This window comes from Cetorhinus maximus, chromosome 8, assembly GCF_964194155.1.
Source record: "Cetorhinus maximus chromosome 8, sCetMax3.hap1.1, whole genome shotgun sequence".
NCBI lineage: Eukaryota > Metazoa > Chordata > Chondrichthyes > Lamniformes > Cetorhinidae > Cetorhinus > Cetorhinus maximus.
The window spans coordinates 6,587,795-6,606,499 of NC_135886.1; the positions used below are offsets into that span (position 1 = coordinate 6,587,795).

General features: G+C 43.9%; 1 protein-coding gene across 1 annotated transcript in view; it reads right to left on the minus strand.

Moving 5' to 3' along the window:
- Positions 1-18,382, minus strand: part of etnk2 (ethanolamine kinase 2) — a 65,990-nt gene extending 47,608 nt beyond the window's left edge. The window contains exons 1-2 of the mRNA XM_078546388.1: positions 18,206-18,382; positions 4,444-4,703 (exon numbers count right to left, since the gene is read on the minus strand). Of these exons, the coding sequence (XP_078402514.1) occupies positions 4,444-4,703; positions 18,206-18,352 (407 nt within the window). The 5' untranslated portion in view covers positions 18,353-18,382. The remainder of the gene's footprint in view (positions 1-4,443; positions 4,704-18,205) is intronic.
- Positions 18,383-18,705: the final 323 nt, after the last annotated feature.

Below are 18,705 nucleotides of genomic sequence, written 5' to 3' on the forward strand. Positions count from 1 at the left end.
CCCTCTGCCCGTCAATGCACTTAAGGGTTCTGCCATTTACTGTATAATTCCTGCCTGTATTAGATCTTCCAAAATGCATTACCTCGCATTTGTCTGGATTAAACACCATCTGCCATTTCTCCGCCCAAGTCTCCAACCGATCTATATCCCGTTGTATCCTTTGACAATCCTCTTCACTATCTGCAACTCCTCCAACCTTAGTGTCGTCTGCAAACTTACTAATTAGCCCAGTTACATTTTCCTCCAAATCATTTATGTATACTATAAACAGCAAAGGTCCCAGCACTGATCCCTGCGGAACTCCACTAGTCACAGCTCTCTATTCAGAAAAGCACCCTTCCACTGCTACCCTCTGTCTTCTATGACCAAGCCAATTCTGTATCCATCTTGCCAGCTCACCTCTGATCTCGTGTGACTTTACCTTCTGTACCAGTCTGCCATGAGGGACCTTGTCAAAGGCCTTACTGAAATCCATGTATATAACATCCACTGCCCTTCCATCGTCGATCATCTTTGTCACTTCCTCGAAAAACTCGATCAAGTTAGTGAGACACGACCTCCCGTTCACAAAACCATGCTGCCTCTCACTAATACGCCCATTTACTTCCAAATGGCAGTAAATCCTGTCATGGAGAATCTTCTCCAATAATTTCCCTACCACTAACGTAAGGCTCACCGGCCTGTAATTTCATAGATTATCCCTGCTACCCTTCTTAAACAATGGAACAACATTGGCCATTCTCTAGTCCTCTGGGACCTCACCCGTAGCCAGTGAGGATACAAAGATTTTTGTCAAGGCCCCAGCAATCTCCTCCCTTGCCTCCCTCAGTACTCTGGGGTAGATCCCATCTGGCCCTGGGGACTTATCCACCTTAATATTCTTCAAGACGCCTAACACCTCTTTTATATCTCAACATGATCCAGGCTATCTACACACTCTTACCTAGACAAATCGACCGCTAAGTCCTTCTCTTTGGTGAATACTGATGAGAAGTACTCATTTACTATCTCTCCCATTTCTTCTGGCTCCACACACAGATTCCCACCTCTGTCCCTCAGTGGGCCTACCCTTTCCTTAGCTACCCTCTTGCTTTTTACATATGTATAAAAGGCCTTGGGATTTTCTTTAATCCTGGTTGCCAGTGACTTTTCATGACCCCTTTTAGCCCTCCTGACTCCTTGCTTAAGTTTCTTCCTACTTTCTTTATATTCTCCACGGGCTTCATCTGTTCCCAGCCTTCTAGCCCTTATGAATGCTTCCCTTTTCTTTTTGACTAATCTCACAATATCCTTCGTTATCCAAGGTTCCTGAAACTTGCCATGCTTATCCTTCATCCTAGCAGGAACATGCCGGTCCTGAATTCTTATCAACTGACGTTTGAAAGCCCCCCACATGTCAGTTGTTGATTTGTCCTCAAACATCCGCCTCGGGTCTAGATTCCTCAGTTCCTGCCTAATATTGTTATAATTAGCCTTCCCCCAATTAAGCACCTTAACCCGAGGACTCCTGTTATCCTTATCCACCAGTACCTTGAAACTTACGTGGTTAGCACATACATAGGGCCAGCACTGTAATACATTTACAGGCAGATGGTACATTTCACAATAAGACAGGAGACAGTTTAACGACAACTATGTTAGATAAACATTACATAAATTACCATATCAGCAGATTTAATCAGGGCACCTTTGTTTCGTCCAGCACAAAACAAGACGCAGTTGTAACCACAAACTTTTCAAAGATACTCAGCGTGATTAGTTTACACTGCTTGATTAGTTTACATCATTCCTTACTGTAATATAATCACTTTTAGATTAGACATTTTAGCTGACTAAAGCTCTATTCCACAACATGTCTTCCTTCATCCTTAACCGAGGTTTCCCACTCACTGTGCTTGACTGAGCTCTCAACCGTGTCCGACCCATCTCCCGCACCTCTGCCCTCACCTTCCCTCTCTCCCAGAGCCATGATAGGGTCCCCCTTGTCCTCACTTTTCATCCCACCAGCCTCCGCATTCAAAGGACCATCCTCCGCCATTTCTGCCAACTCCAGCATGATGTCACCACCAAACAGACCTTCCCTTCACCCCACCGGCAGCATTCCATAGGGACCATTCCCTCCGGGACACCCTGGTCCATCACCTCATCCCCTTCCCACAGCATCTTCCCATGCAATCGCAATCCAACACTTGTCCCTTTACTTCCTCCCTCCTCACTATCCAAGGGTCCAAACACTCCTTTCAGGTGAAGCAGCATTTCACTTGCACCGCCTTCAATTTAGTCTACTGCATTCACTGCTCCCAATGCAGTCTCCTCTACATCGGGGAAGTTAAATGCAGACTGGGTGACCGCTTTGTGGAACACTTTCGGTCTGTCCGCAAGCATGACCCAGACCTTCCTGTCACTTGCCACTTCAACACGCCATCCTGCTCTCATGCCCACATGTCCATCCTTTTAATCTACTTATTTTCATTCATTTATTCATTGTTTTATCCCCTTTTTTATCGCCATTTTGATTTTTTTCTATCCTTTGTTCCCCAACCACTGTCCTCTCCCCCCACCCCACCCTCAATAGGACCATCTGTTACTTGTTCCATGTTGTTCTTTCACAAGGGTGCAGACCCTTGATCGGCTATTAACACATTCTGCTTTCTTACCCTTATGCCACTATCAGCACCTTCTTCAAACCTTACCACTACCATTAACACTCCCTTAGTCATTTTGTCCATGACATCTTTGTCAACCTCTCCTTAGCCCCCACCTATCACTGACCTTCTATCCAGCTTCATCTGTCCCACCCCCTTAAACAGTATAAATTTAATCACATTTCTACTTCTATTTAGCTCTGAAGGAGAGTCATATGGACTCAAAACTTTAACTCTGTTTCTCTCTCCGCAGATGCTGTCAGACCTGCTGAGTTTTTCCAGCATTTTCTGTTTTTATTTCAGATTGCTAGCACCTGCAGTATTTTGCTTTCATCTTCAGCTGCTTTATCAATGACCTTCCTTCCATCATAAAGTCAGAAGTGGGGATGTTCGCTGACGATTGCACAATGTTCAGAACCATTCGCGACTCCTCAGATACTGAAGCAGTCCATGTCCAAATACAGCAAGACTTGGACAATATCCAGGTTTGGGCTGACAAGTGAAAAGTAACATTCATGCCACAAAATGCCATACAAATGCCAGGCAATGACCATCAATGACCAACAAGAGAGAATCTAACCATTGCCCCTTGACATTCAATGACATTATCATCATTGAATCCCCCACTATCAACATCCTGGGGGTTACCATTGACCAGAAGCTTAACTAGACTAGCCATATAAATACTGTGGCTACAGGTCAGAGGCTAGGAATAGCGCGACGAGTAGCTCACCTCCTGACTCCCCAAAGCCTGTCCACCATCTACAAGGCACAAGTCAGGAGTGTGATGGAATACTCTCCACTTGCCTGGATGAGTGCAGTTCCAACAACACTCAAGAAGCTCAACACCACTGAAGACAAAGCAGCCCACTTGATTGGCACCCCTTCCACAAAAATTCACTCCCTCCATCACTGACGAACAGTGGCAGCAGTGTGTACCGTCATGTACTGCAGAAACTTACCAAGGCTCCTTAGGCAGCACCTTCCAAACCCATGACCTCAATCATCTAGAAGGACAAGGGCAGCAGACACATGGGAACACCACCACCTCCTGGAAGTTCCCCACCAAGCCACTCACTACCCTGACTTGGAAATATATCGCCGTTCCTTCACTGTCGCTGGGTCAAAATCCTGAAACTCCCTCCTTAACAACACTGTGGGCGTAGCTACACCACATGGACTGCAGTGGTTCAAGAAAGCAGCTCACCACTACCTTCTCAAGGGCAATTAGGGATGGGCAATAAATGCTGGCCTAGCCAGCAATGCCCACATCTCATCAATGATTTATACTTTTTAAAAATTCATTTAAGTGATGCTACTTAGAAATCACCCCGATCCTTACAAGGCATGGTCATCAGGAGTAAGAAAATATGCCCACATCTTTGTGCTTTTAAGAAATGAAGTGAAAGTGACAGTTTGAGAATAAAGTTTTACCCTAGAATGACATCTAAGGATTCTCAACTAAGGACTTCATTAGAATGGCCTCTTACTTGCCTCCCAAAAAAGGTGACTGTTCTTTCCTCTTGTCACCTCCCAACCTGTCCAGTTTATCGACAAAGAATAAATAGCGATTACAGTCAAACACAATTTGGTCTTTTTGTGAGGCTCTATCGAGTCTGTTCGAATGCATGTCAACATTTCCACCATGCAATTCCTCACTAAAAGGCAGAGGAGCTGGTCATATGGTCAGGTCAGGATCAGATTCAAGGTGGCAGAAATGAAAAGGCAACAGTTCTTTGTGTAGTCCACACAGCGCTAACAAAAGTATTGAGGCAACACATTGAGTAAATGTTCATACCTGAACAGAGTTGGTTCCCGGACATGCTGTGGGCCAAGTGCCATTCCATGCATGAACTCATAACAGAGACCATTCTGAAACGTACAATAGAGCTTTGGAGCACAACCATTGGCATGGAGGACCTGGAAACTCTTCAGTTCATTGTCCCGATCCACAAACAGCTCAGTCTTGTTGCCATAAACTCTCACCAAGACCACATCCTCCATTCTGTTCTCCATGTAGCAGCCAACCAGTTTGTTTGTGATTCCATCTGTAAATAACTGGAAGCAACACAGTTTGCTGTTAGTCATGCACCTGCTGAAAAATTGGGGCAGCATTGTACTGGCAACTATCTCAGTTGGTACCTCAATCAAATGTCAATTTCAAATCTAGTCTTACATCAGAGACAGACAATTTTAACTGTGTCCCCTTTGTTTCATTTTTCTTGCATTGTTTACAGTACACAATCATCACAAGATGCGCACACACTGTATTGAGTGGCAAAGAGCTAAGAAGTCAACTTTTTACTTTCCCAACATCTACCACCACCACCCACACCACACCCCCCTCCACAACCCCACACGTTCTCCTCAGTGAAGCCTCACTCCCATTTCCGCTTACCTTCCTTTTCTTTGGCTTTGCGTGTTCACTGCACAGACACTAACCCCGCCTTACCTTGATCCCCAATCAAAAAATGGGGTCATCAAGACAGTTCTGCTTGGATGGTTTTAAGGTGGGAGAGGCAGGCCAGGTACTTGCCCTCAAACCACAAGAATTACTAAATCTTTATTATTTTATGAGCAGGATGACCAAATTTGACATCCTTCGCCCATTCCCATTCACTCCATGTCTACACACAATCCTTGAAACTACTCCATGACAGAATTAGTGGCTGAAAGCTAAGTATTACATTCCATTTTTTTTTAAACAAATGAATCACTCTGGTAATGTAGCTGAGAAAGGATTTTCCTACAACCAGTTGTGTATACTTGCTTATATTTTGTTTTAGGGAATTTCTAGATCACAGTGACGAAAGGTGGATAGGCATAGAAAGAAAAGAAATCAAACATGCGACCATGAAAGCTGGTGGACTGTTGTAGAATTAAAAGTGGTTCACCTTCAAGAAATGGTGTTATCCTTACTTGGTACAGCCTACAGGTCACCTGATTTCCTCACTGTTGGCTCTTAATCGCCTCAAGGAAGCTCACTAAGTTGTTAAACTCTTTTTATTGGCAAAATAAAGCCACACCACTTTCTCCCAGCAGCCAGTTGGTGTTGCCAACCCTCCAGGAAGGTTGGACCCCGAATCTCCACAACACAGCTGCTGACAACACAAGAAGGGGGTGGGGTGGGGGTTGGAATAAGGGCAAGAAATAAAATAGTTTTTCAAATTTTCGTTGAACATTTTAGTTTATGAGTTGGAGGTGGGGAAAAGCTGATGGGTGGACAGTTTGCCTGTTCTGTTTCCAATTGGCCAAGGGGAGGAAGTACAGTTGCAGGATTGACCAATGCCAGGAGAGTAGGGGACCGAAGTCATGTTTCATTGATAAAACTTCTGGGAGTGCAGCCAACCAGAGTTGGCTACTCTGCAACTATTGATGGAGGGTCAGGAATGCCTTACTGATGTCAACTACATCCAGAGAGCAGTTATTTAAAAAAAAACAACTTAATCCTGATGGGTAAAAACAAAAGCAAAGTAAAAGCATCTCCATAGCTCTGAACAAGGGTCATACGGACTCGAAACATTAACTGTTTCCCTCTCCGCAGATGCTGTCAGGCCTGCTGAGCTTTTCCAGCATTTTCTGTTTCTGCTGCTGTTGTTGTTAGTCCTGACGGGGTTTTTTTAACCAAAATGTTTGAAACCTATAAATAACACCCCATCATAAGGTAAACAGACTGATAAATGTAAAGAAAGATTACAATTATGGTACGACTTCTGATAAATAAATACTGTCTGTTTTACAGCTGGTAATTATGATAATCATTATTATCTGGACTGAACATATACACACCGCCCATGCACTGCCATATTAAAGTCCTGTACCTACTAACCATGTGCTGAAGAAAATCACAGAGTGGTAGTGGGGGGGAAGTGGTGGAGAAGGAAGAGAGAGAAGTGGGAGAGAGAGGGGGAGAGAGATGTTGGGGGGGTGGGGGGGGTGGGAGGGCTGTGGGGAAGGGGAAGGAGTCATCCCTGGCATGATAACATTTTACTGTTACTCTCCTCTCAGTACAAGAAGAATTTACATAGTGTGTGGGAGCTTTGGTACATTTAACAGATACACAGCCTTGCAACTGTCCTTTGCATCTCACCCACACTGTGGAGCTGCAATGCACCAATTCAATCATAATCTAAAACAGACAGGTCCAGAGGTGCTCGATGGAAAGTGGTTAGGGCAGGGGATGAGTGCGGTAGGCAGAGGAATGTATGGAGGTTGAGAGCTGGGCGTGGTCAAACGTTTGGCAGGAAAGATAGGTTATTGGCAAGTTCTCGAAGACAGGGAGAAACACAACTAGGTGGATGGGCCAGTGCCCTGACCCTTTCCTCAGATAACACCAATGGCACCTCTCACACACGCTCACAGTTGTACAAGCATCTGGTTACACTCCATCTGCAGTATGGGTTCCATCTGGCACCACACCTCCGGAAGGATATATTGGAGAGGTGCAGCGCAGATTTACCAGCACCCGCTAAAAGAACTTACATTATAAGGACAGATTGCATTCCCTTGAATATAGAAGATTAAGAGTTTATCAACTTGAGGTGTTTTAGATGATTAAAAGGGAATTGGTAGAGAGAAACTATATCTCCTCAGATGGGGGAAGTCCAAAACGTTTGAGTATGACCTTAAAATTAAAGCTAGACTGTTCAAGGGTGGTATCTAAAAACACTTCTTCACACACACGGTGGTGGAAATCTGTAATTCTCTGCCCCAGAAATACTGTTAAGGCTGGCAGAGGCGGGGTGGGGGCGGGTCAATAGAAAACTTCAATGCATTTTTGTTAGGCAATGGTATTAAGGGAAGGAATGCAGTTAGATGTATTAAGATCCAAGCCAGCCAAGATCTAACCAAGTAGCAGAACAGCCTGGAAGGGATGAATGACCTACTTCTGTTCTCATATCCACCTGATCGAATAGGCCGAAGGCTCAAAGTCTCAGCTATTAAACAACAGAAGCTGCGGTGATATTATGCCCCCATCTTCTTCTATCATTGAATTTATTTGTAATTCAATTTTAATCAGAAGGGATATTCAGAGAAAGCAAACGAAGGTAAGCGTGGGGAGGAGCAAAATTTGGAAACTCGGTGCTCAGGGTTCAAGTGGAAGCTGCACAACAGCTCTGACACCTGAATAATCAGCAAACCAAAGCAGGGCCCATGCTCCTCAAATTGCCATAGTTACCATTTGCACAGGAATAAAATACACAGACAAGTCAGACTGGCTCACTTAGTAACTTAATGCTCTTTACTTTTTGCCAGCTCATCACATTCAATAAACGTGGTTCCCATGATTTGACAAGAGGAGATTTGATAGAGGTGTTCAAAATCATGAAGGGGCTGTACAGAGTCGAGAGGGAGAAGCTGTTCCGACTCGTAAAAGGGTCGGGAACGAGAGGCCACAGACTTAAAGTGATTTGCAAAAGAGGCAAATGCGATGCGAGAAATAACTTCTTCGCACAACAAGTGGTTCAGGTCTGGAATGCACTGCCTGGAAGTGTGGTGGAGGCAGGTTCAATCAAGGCATTCAAGAGGGCATTAGATGATTATTTAAATAGAAACAAGGTGCAGGGTTACGGGGAAAAGGCAGGAGAATGGCACCGAGTCATAAACCTCATTCGGAGAGCCAGTGTAGACACGATGGGCCGAATGGCCTCCTTCCACACCATAACAATTCTATGATTACCAAAAGAAAAATGCAGCAATGATGCACTATTACCTTTTTGGTAATTGGAAGTAAGATCATCTCCTTCCAACATGGTCCAGACTCAGATTCATTCTCCTCACCAGGCTCTAAGCAGCCACTTGACAAACTCCAACTTGCCCAACAAGCCACATCCTGATCCGCATCGAGTCCAGTTTGCCTTCTGTCCCAATACTCACCAACCTCCTTTGAATCCATTTCCACCAACATGCAGAATTGAAAATTCGTACATCTTTTTAAAAAATCTGTTCTCAGCATGGGCATCTTTAGTTGCCCGGAAAATGGCCGGTGGGCCTTCTTCCTGAACTAATAGCTAAACATTTCAGAGAGGCACTTAAGAGTCATCCACATTGCTCCACATGTGGAGTCACATGTAGGCTAGATAAGTGCAGTATTTACTGTCCTAAAAGGGCAATAGTGAACAGTTTAGGGTTTAATAACTCCCTCCGTGCCCCTATCTCTCCAAGTCCTCCAGCCTTAAATCCCAGCCTATCCCCTACAACTCAGACTGCACTTCCATCTCTGATCAAGCCTAAAGCCCTCAACCACATTACTATTGTGATTGGGAACTCCCCCACGTCAGGCCTTTCATTTTTCATCTCACCTTCAAAACCTTATTCTTCCACCATGCTTTAATCATCTCTCCTAACTTTTTCATTGATTAATCAACCAGGGTCCATTCAGTCTCTTTAACGTAGCTCCTGTTGTTCATGGTAAAGAAAACCAGCAACACGAAACAATGCCTTTTCCTAATTCTTCCCTAGAAGCTCAAGAGAATTCCTTCCCTCCCACAAACAATCCAAAGCCAAGATTGTCACGACCCCATTTCTCTAATACACAACAAAGTTCAACAAAGCTATTATGGGCTGAAACTCTGCACAAAGCTTCTCAATTTAACAAAAATTATCTTCTATGCAAACCCAAAAACATGATAAATTCAGATTGTCGCAGCCATAATATTGATTGAATAGTAGAACTGGATAGGATATCAGTTGTTAGATCCTTTGAAGCAAATCTCCTCAGGCGCCACTGACTTACAGTAACTAAACATTCCTGGTTACAAGAAGTGAGATCCAGGAACTTTCAATAAAGCACAGGAATTTTATTACGGGGTCTGTCAGTAGCTGAAGAGAATAAAAAGTTCCCCGTCCAATCCAGATATTTATCTTGACATTATGCCCGGTGGTGTGTCAGGATTGGCCCACGTTTCTCACCACACCACAGGACACTTGGGTCCCAAACTGGATGACGACAAGAGAGCGACCGACAGAGGGATCACAGCATTGGTTCAGACAAATTAATGTTTTACTGATTAAAATTCAAAGTGGAAGCCAATGGATTTCCAATTAATAATAAAAAAAGAAATTCTGTTGCCTGATTTTTATTTCAGAAATGGGAAAGCAGGCAAGAATGGAGGTAATGTGGTTCAAGACTATTAACTACTTGAATTTCGAATGTGCTTTCAAAATGTGACTCAGCTGTATTCTTAAATGTACACTTGGAGAGGCCAGGTGAGATTTATCCCAGACATTACAATAACACAGCTCCAAGAGTGAGCATAAATCACACTTAGCAATGCCTCTCGACAAAACAGGTGGCAAATCTACTGCAATGTTAACTTTATCAGTGTAATGTAAAGCCACAATAAGCACCATAGATCGGGCACGGAAAGTTTTGCATTTTATTCAGCTACTGATAGACATTCTTTTCAGAGGCACTGGACCTAGTCCCTGGGAAGGATACAACACTGAATGCAATTATACATTAATGATCTAGATGAAGGAACAGAGGGCATCCTGGCTAGGTTTGCAGATGATACAAAGATAGGTGGAGGGATAGGTAGTATTCAGGAGGCGGGGACGCTGCAGAAGGATTTGGACAGGTTAGGAGAGTGGGCAAAGAAGTGGCAGATAGAATACAACGTGGGGAAGTGTGAGGTCATGCACTTTGGTAGGAAGAATAGAGGCATAGACTATTTTCTAAATGGGGAGAGAATTCAGAAGTCTGGAGTGCAAAGGGACTTGGGAGTCTTAGTCCAGGATTCTCTTAAGGTTAACTTGCAGGTTGAGTCGGTAGTTAGGAAGGCAAATGCAATGTTGGCATTTATTTTGAGAGGACTAGAATATAAAAGCAGGGATGTGCTGCTGAGGCTTTATAAGGCTCTGGTCAGACTACATGTAGAATATTGTGAGCAATTTTGTGCCCTGTATCTCAGGAAGGATGTGCTGGCCCTGGAGAGGGTCCAGAGGAGGTTCACGAGAATGATCCCAGGAATGAAAGGCTTAACATATGAGAAACGTTTGAGGACTCTGGGTCTATACCCGATAGAGTTTAGAAGGATGAGGGAGGATCTGATTGAAACTTATAGAATACTGAAAGGCCTGGATAGAGTGGACGTGAGGAAGATGTTTCCATTAGTAGGAGAGACTAGGACCCGAGGGCACAGCCTCAGAGTAAAGGGAAGACCTTTTAGAACAGAGATGAGGAGAAACTTCTTTAACCAGAGGGTGGTGAATCTATGGAATTCATTGCCACAGAAGGCTGTGGAGGCCAGGTCATTGAGTGTATTTAAGACCGAGATAGATAGGTTCTTAATTGGTAAGGGGATCAAAGGTTACGGGGAGAAGGCAGGAGAATGGGGTTGAGAAACTTATCAGCCATGATTGAATGGCGGAGCAGACTCGATGGGCCGAATGGCCTAATTTCTGCTCCTATGTCTTATGGTCTTATGGAATATTGGATACCCCTCATTCAACTACCAATGCTGATGGAGCAATAAGTGCCAGAGGTCAGTTTCTGTCAGAAATTGCAATAAACTTCAAAAATAATTTGTGCATCTTAAATTTCAGTTACACATATGTCCAAGAAATGTCCTTTTGCTTATTTCTGTAAATTATCCCATTTTTGTTCAAATAAATGATATTTACAAATGAAATTGATGCGCAGGAAAAGGACCAATTGGTCTATCAAACCCAGCACACATCCTGATGGGCAGAGCATCAGGACTAATACTTCCTTATGACCGGCCTACCCAACTGCAGCCACGTAATCTTCCACAGGAGGCAAAAAGAACAAGAAAAACTAAGGGCAATAAGGGAAAAAATATCAAGGAAAATTCCTCTTCAACCCTCTCAAGTGATCAAAGCCAATCCAGGAGACCACATTGAGCTGGTGTTGTCTACAAAGACATTTGTCTTCTATATGATGCAATGTCTGCCCCTGTAAATAACTGGCCCAGCTCCATCTAGAAGCCAGTGCAGAGAGTCAGTGCCCACCACAACAGCTGGCAACACATTTCACATGTTTACTGCCACTGGGAGATATTGCTGCATACAGTAGTCTTCCAAGATACAGCTCTGGATCAGTCTTACCCCACAGTCATCAATCAATGTTGCCACAGGTTAAAAATATATTTTAGCAGCAAACTAACCATTATAAATTTTCTCCAGCTATGGGGTTGGGCTTCCAATTTGCTTCCCTCAAAATGTCCTCCAATCCTAGGCTGACGGGAGATATTGTTGTAGGTTCCTTCTCCACTGCGTGTAACAGCTCTTACAATAACAATCCACCCCCAGATCATTTTCCTTTACTCTGAAATGCTACTGCAATCTCTCCTCTGTATATCATCCCCAATTTTGACACTGGCATTTTTAAAATAATTGAGCTAATTGTCAGTAAAATGTATTTTGACTCACACTAACTAAAAACATAATGAAAATTCAGGTTTATGTGGTTCTTGCGCTTTGCAAAGTTACCATTAATTTACCAGGTCGGTTAGCGATTCAGAGCAAGAACCTGGACTTCTGTTCTTACCTGATGGTGCCAAGAGCCAACTTTAGGGTTGCATTTTGTGACACCACTATTCCCAGCCAAAATGGTGATGATCCTCCAACAATCACGCCTGCAGGCCACACAGCTGTAAGTGACTGGGATTGGTTTTATGCACATAGTTTAGATGTAACTATCCTCCACCGACTGCATTTTTTCTAGAGAAATCATTCTGCTTGTACTGGGAGACATTGCTGCAGTTTCAGTAATGAGCTGCTTGTTGTGTCTCATGTTTTAAATAGACTGTAGGATGTTTGCTATCGTGCACTGATACAGATTCTGCTGAGCACACAAACTGCTTGCTGGACAATACACTGCGCTTTGCGAATCCTGCTGTAAATCCCACCCTGCCTCCAACATGCTGGCTGATACAGTGCTATCAGTAGGCACTCTGCACGTTGGGATCATGACACTAAAATTGAAAGTCAGACTTACAGCTCACAAAGATAACAAATGCAGCATCAATAAAGCCTACACTGATATGGAAGGAAATGGTACATTATTGAGGCAGTGCATAGGCTAGATGCAAAGCAAAGTTCCCTACCTTGTATAGCTGACTGTATGCTAATTGAAGATGTGAAAAGTAGCAGCATTTCTCGGATGGTAAACACCCTTGGAACAGTCAACCTTCTGCCTAATGACAATATATTCACTGATCTGCCATTATAAGTATGCCTGGTCATTTGGCTGCTCACCTGACCCCTCTCTTTACAGCCATTGCTGTGATACTTCATGTTAGGCTCCTAATGGGCACATCCTGAATTCAAATTAAAAACTAATTAAACTAATTACAAGTTTTTCAATTGGCTACTGCTTGGCACCTCTCCTTCAGAGAGAGGGCAGGTTAACTAAACATCGTGTAAAAGAAAAAGTAAAGTAAGACTTGCATTTATTAGCACTTTTCACAACCACCAGATGCCCCAAAGTGCTTTGCAGGCCAATGAAATACATTTGAAGTGTGGTCACTGTTGTAATGTGGGAAACCTAGCAGCCAATTTGCGCATAGAAAGCTCCCACACACAACTATGTGATCATGTGCAGATGATTTCTTTGTTGTGATGTTGATTGAGAGATAAGTGTCAACTAGAATAATAGGATAACTGCCCTGCTCTTCTTCGAAACAGTGACATGGGATCTTTAACATGCACCTGGACAGGCAGATGGGGTCTCGGTGTATTGCCATCTGAATCTTGATTTTTTTTTTTCTCAAGTGGGACTAGAACCTAAAACCTTGTGACTCAGAAGCAAGAGTGCTACCAACTGAGCTATAGCTGACACTGTAAAGTGATATGAAATGATGGGTTCTCTGGGTATACATTTTTAAGCTGTTCAGTTGTGAATTGTTGGTGCTTAATACAAAGTGCAACTCCTCAAGTGTTGTGCGCATGCTAGACCTTACACACTTAGATTCATGCGTGGATTTCAATGCAAGGGCTTTCATAGGCAGACAGCCTCTCAGGGTTAGTTCAAGTTTGAATTAGGGATTCTCCGCGACTTTCGTAGACCAACAAATCTATTCTAGGAATGGTTCACTTTACAGAACCCGCTTCCATCCATCGGCCAAACTGCTCTGGGGCCAAAATCCAGAATTGATACTTGATCTGATTCAAGTTGCTGATGTTTACGTTCAAGGCTCTAAGCAGTAAAGCTCGACAAAGTTCCTCCTTGCCCAAATTCACAGGAGTTCACTTTCAAAGTAGGATTACTGCCACAAATGATGGGGGAGGGAGTGGGGTATGTCCAGCATGAGGTAGATAAAGAGGTTTCAATGTTAGACCGTTACCAATTCTGGCAGGTGAGTTGTACTCATGATAGTGCTGGACAATAGCAGCCACTTGCGGACCTGGAGGGAGAGTTATCTCCTGTTGGATAACTTAGTGACTATCATGAAGGAGTTGAAAGGCCTACGCTGACATGTAAATACAAAGAGAAAATTGGTCATGAAACAAATCATTGCACTAACTCCACCCCCACCCAAAAAAAAAACTTACATTCAAGACTGTGGCAGTTATTGGAGGGTGTTACTACATACTTTCTTTGAAATATTGCAAAATTGCCATTATATCCAATTGCCCAGCTGCAGCAGCTATATACTCCCCTAGCAGCTGAGTGCACCGCAGTGCTACACACAGAAATTACAGCATTAGCAGTGGCCATTCAGCCCACTGTGCTAGCCCTTAAACTGAAACTAACAACTTTAAAGCCATTGAGAAATATAGGAACTAGGATTAGACCATTCAGCACCTCAAGCTCTTTCCACCATTCACTTAGTCATGGCTGATCTGTAGTTTAACTCCCTCTAGCCACCTTGGTCCACAACCTTTCATTGGCTGTTTGCCTGCTGTTTGATCATATCCTTCCTTTCCAAATTCTTTTTAAACAAGATTGTCGTCTCTGGCTCAGTCGTCCCTCATGATCACATATTCCATGTTCTATTAACGTTCTCCATACAAAAATTCATCTCACTTCCTTTTTCTGATAATCCTAATTTTTTGCTCCCTTGTTACCAATTAGTTACAGTAGTTACAGAGTCAGTCACGAATGACAATAACCCGTTCAAGATGGCTCATATTGCTACCACTTGTGAAAGAATCTCACAATCACATTCTCAAGAGGCATTCTCAATGTCAAGGCTTCTAAATCTACCAATTAAACCAAGGCATACAAATATAATTGTTTCCACTGTAAAACTGCACATTCTGCCCTTATTTAAAAGTACATATTCCAACGATATATTCTTACATCTACATTTACACTGGAAACTGCCTGTGTTAAACTTTTTTGCCATGGTCACACAATTTAGCCACTGGATTCTCGCAAGTTGCTCAACGAGCTTTCTGAAATGTCTTTCCAGCTGCCACTTTCCTTCTCAGTAACTGAAATTTCCTAAGGGTTGAAAAGAAAAAAGATTTTCGGGGAAAAAAAACAATCACTTTAAACAAAAACATAATATTTATCTGCTCGATTGTCCCGGTCTCTTTTATTCGAATGACTCAGCCTTTCTCAGAAGACTGGCCTTTCACCGAATATTTCCATCTCACAACAGGCAAGACAGAATTTCGAACAATTTCAAGCATCTGTAGAATTTTCCACCATCAACTCCTGTAGTTGCATTGGTTGTTAAGGGTAGAAGAGTTAGTCTACTCACTCTCTTGAGGATTTTTTGCTTCCTCCAGAAGTCTTTGAAAGCAAGAGAGTTTAAATACCTTAAGGTTCTGGGTTCAAGTCCATTCCAGCACTCCAGTTCAAAGTCTAGGCTGACACCCCAGTGTAGTACAGAGGGAGTGCTGGACTTTTGGAATTGCCATCTTTCGAATGAGACGTGGAAACAACAGCCCCTCTCCTCTCTCTAGTGGACATAAAAGTTTCTGTGGCACCATTTTGATGAAGAGTAGGGGAGTTATCACCAGTCTCCTAGCCAATCAACATCACTAAATCCAATTATCTGGTCATTATCACATTGCTGTTTTTGGGAGCTTGATATGCGCTTAATGGCTGCTGTGTTTTCTACATCACAATAGTGACTACAATTCAAAAGTTCTTCAATAGCTTAAAGCACTTTGGGATGTCCTATAAGACCATAAGACATAGGAGCAGAAATTAGGCCATTTGGCCCATCGAGTCTGCTCCGTCATTCAACCATGGCTGATAAGTTTCTCAACCCCATTCTCCCGCCTTCTCCCCGTAACCTTTGATCCCCTTACCAATCAAGAACCTATCTATCTCGGTCTTAAATACACAATGTCCTGAGGTTATGAAAGGCACATCTATATCTAAAACACTATATAAAAGAACACTAAGATAAAAGCAAAATACTGCGGGTGCTGGAAATCTGAAACAAAAACAAAAATAGCTGGAAAAACTCAGTAGGTCTGACAGCATCTGCAGAGAGGAACACAGTTAACATTTCGAGCCCATATGACTCTTCATCAGAACTAAGAAATATAGAAATGAGGTGGAATATAAGCTGGTTGAGGGGGGGTGGGACAGATAAATGAACATCCTTCTTTTAGATTAAGAACATTTAAATCAAGTACATAACAAGTGCACTGCAACAATACAGCTGAGGCGATGTGCTCACTACAGAAAAACATAAGAAATAGGAGGAATAGGCCATTCGGCCCCTCGAGCCTGCTCTGCCAGTCAATAAGATCACGGTTAATCTGATGTGGCCTTAGCTCCACTTTTCTGCCTGCCCTCCATAACCCTTGACTCCCTTGTCAATCAAAAATCTGAAGCCTGTCTAAGCCAGCCAATTTTGGCATTTTGTCAGGCATTAATTAACCAACTGTAGTCAGGCAATAATTAGCCAATCTTTTGAATTGCTGGCTCCATGTGTATATACTCCCACCTAAAAAGTGAGAAGAATTGAACCAAAAAATGTTTAAATAAAATTTGGGTTGAAATGAGACCCCAAGAGAAGATGGCGTAAATAGGAATTTAAAGAATATTTCCAGGAAGAAGATTACTTTTTTTTAAAAATGTTATGAATAAGCCATTAAAGTACATGCATTTATAGAATGAAGACATGGCTGTAGCAAAAAAGCAACAATCTGAGGAAAGGAATCACATCTGGAATACTGTGTACAGTATTGGTCTCCTTATTTAAGGAAGGACTTAAATGTGTTGGAAGCAGTTCAGAGAAGATTTCCTAGACTAATACCTAGAATGGGCTTGTGAATGAATTGTGATGTAGAATGGCCTTATGAGGAAAGGTTGGACAGGCTAGGCTTGTATCCACTGGAATTTAGATGAATAAGAGGTGGCTTGATTGAAACATAGGATCCTGAGGGGTCTTGACAGGGTGGATGTGGAAAGGATGCTTCCTCTTGTGGGAGAAACTAGAACTAGGGGGGTCGCTTTTTAATAATAAAGGGGTTGCTCATTTAAGACAGAGATGAGGAGGTTTTCTCTCCTGTCAGAGGATCATGAGTGTTTGGAATACTCTTCCTGAAAAGGCGGCGGAAGCAGAGTCCGGATATTTTTTATGGCCGGGCTAGATAGATTGTCAATAAGCAAGGGGGTGAAAGGGGTAGGTGGGAATGTGAGGTTACAATCAGATCAGTCATGATCTCATTGAATGGCAGAGCATACTTGAGGGGCCGATTGGCCTACTCCTGCTCCTAATTCGTATCTGTTGGGATTGGGAGAATAAACAGTCCTTGGGGATAACTGTACTTTCTGCAGAACCCTTGGGGTCTGAGTGTACAACGTGCACCTTTAACAAATGATGTACTTGACAAGTGCTGACCTTTAGCGCCATTAAGGAAGTTACACCTTTGAAGAAGTGTGTTTGTGTGTTCTATAAAGCACAGCCTCTGGGCAAGAAGTCAGCACTGGAAATGTGATCACAACCTGTCTCCGAGACACAGATCCTCAGCCCGGCCCCCAAAGGGTTGGTGGGTTTGAGAGCCAATCAGGACAGAGGATCCAACAGAGAGAGAGAGAGAGAGAGAGGAAAAAAATAAAAACATTTGCACCAAAGTTTGAGATGTGAATGGCAGCTAGTGGCACAATGCTCACACTTAAAACACCTAAAATAAAAAGGTTACAAGACCACACCGCCAGCATATTGAGATGGAGATAACCCCATCCCTGGGAATGCGTTCGTGCTCAGGTGGAGGGTGTCAATTTCAAAGGGTGAAAGTGACAGGTCGCGCGTCTGGGTGGCTGTCACTGGGCTGATTTCAGGGGAGGGCCGAGGAAATGAGGTGGGAAGAGGCTGGTACCCCGCTTCTCTCTCTCTCTCTCTCTCTCTCTCCCCTCTGGATACAATGTATCCACAAAAAAAATGTATTCCTCAAAAAAGTATCCAAAAAAAAAATGTATCCGGCCGCCTGGAGGCTGATGAAACAATGTAACCAATTGTAATCGTATCCAAATTCTCTGGGGGCAGCAGCAGCCCCTCCGCTGCACCTGTCATGCAGGAGAGGGTAAGGACAGGGATGCTGTCCACTCCAGGTGACTTAAGTCCTGCTCACAGCTGGGGTGGGGGGGGGGGGGTAGGATTTGCCCCCATTTTCTCCCTCCTTACCTTGGTCTTCACTTGCTCCACGTCCCATCTGGGCCGCAGTTTCCCGACCAGTTCCAAAGCCCCGGGGATCACGTCGTTCTCGTCCACATAGGTGGTGAACTTGGGCACGGCAGGGGCTCCGGTCGGGACGTGCACCTCGGTCTCCATGTCTCAGCTCCTGTGGCCGGAGTAGGGGTTGGGGTTTTGGGGGGGTGGGGGGGGTTGGGGTGGGGGGAGGGGGGGGGGGGGGAAAGCGGGAAGGTGGAGGTGGTGGTGGTGGTGGTGGGGGGGGTTGGTGTGGTGGTCTGCCCGGGATATATGTGCAGGGAGGGGAGGGGGGATAACGTGCGTGTCTGTCAAGGCCGGCTCCGCCTCCGGAATCTGGTCCGATTGTAATGAGGCAGGGAAGGGGGCTCGGAGCTCAGGCACCAACAGGAGGTGAAGGAGGAGCCGCCGCTGGCTGGATCGCAATTGGCTTTGTTGTGCACGTACCTCCCCCTATCATCGGGAGGTCGGAACAC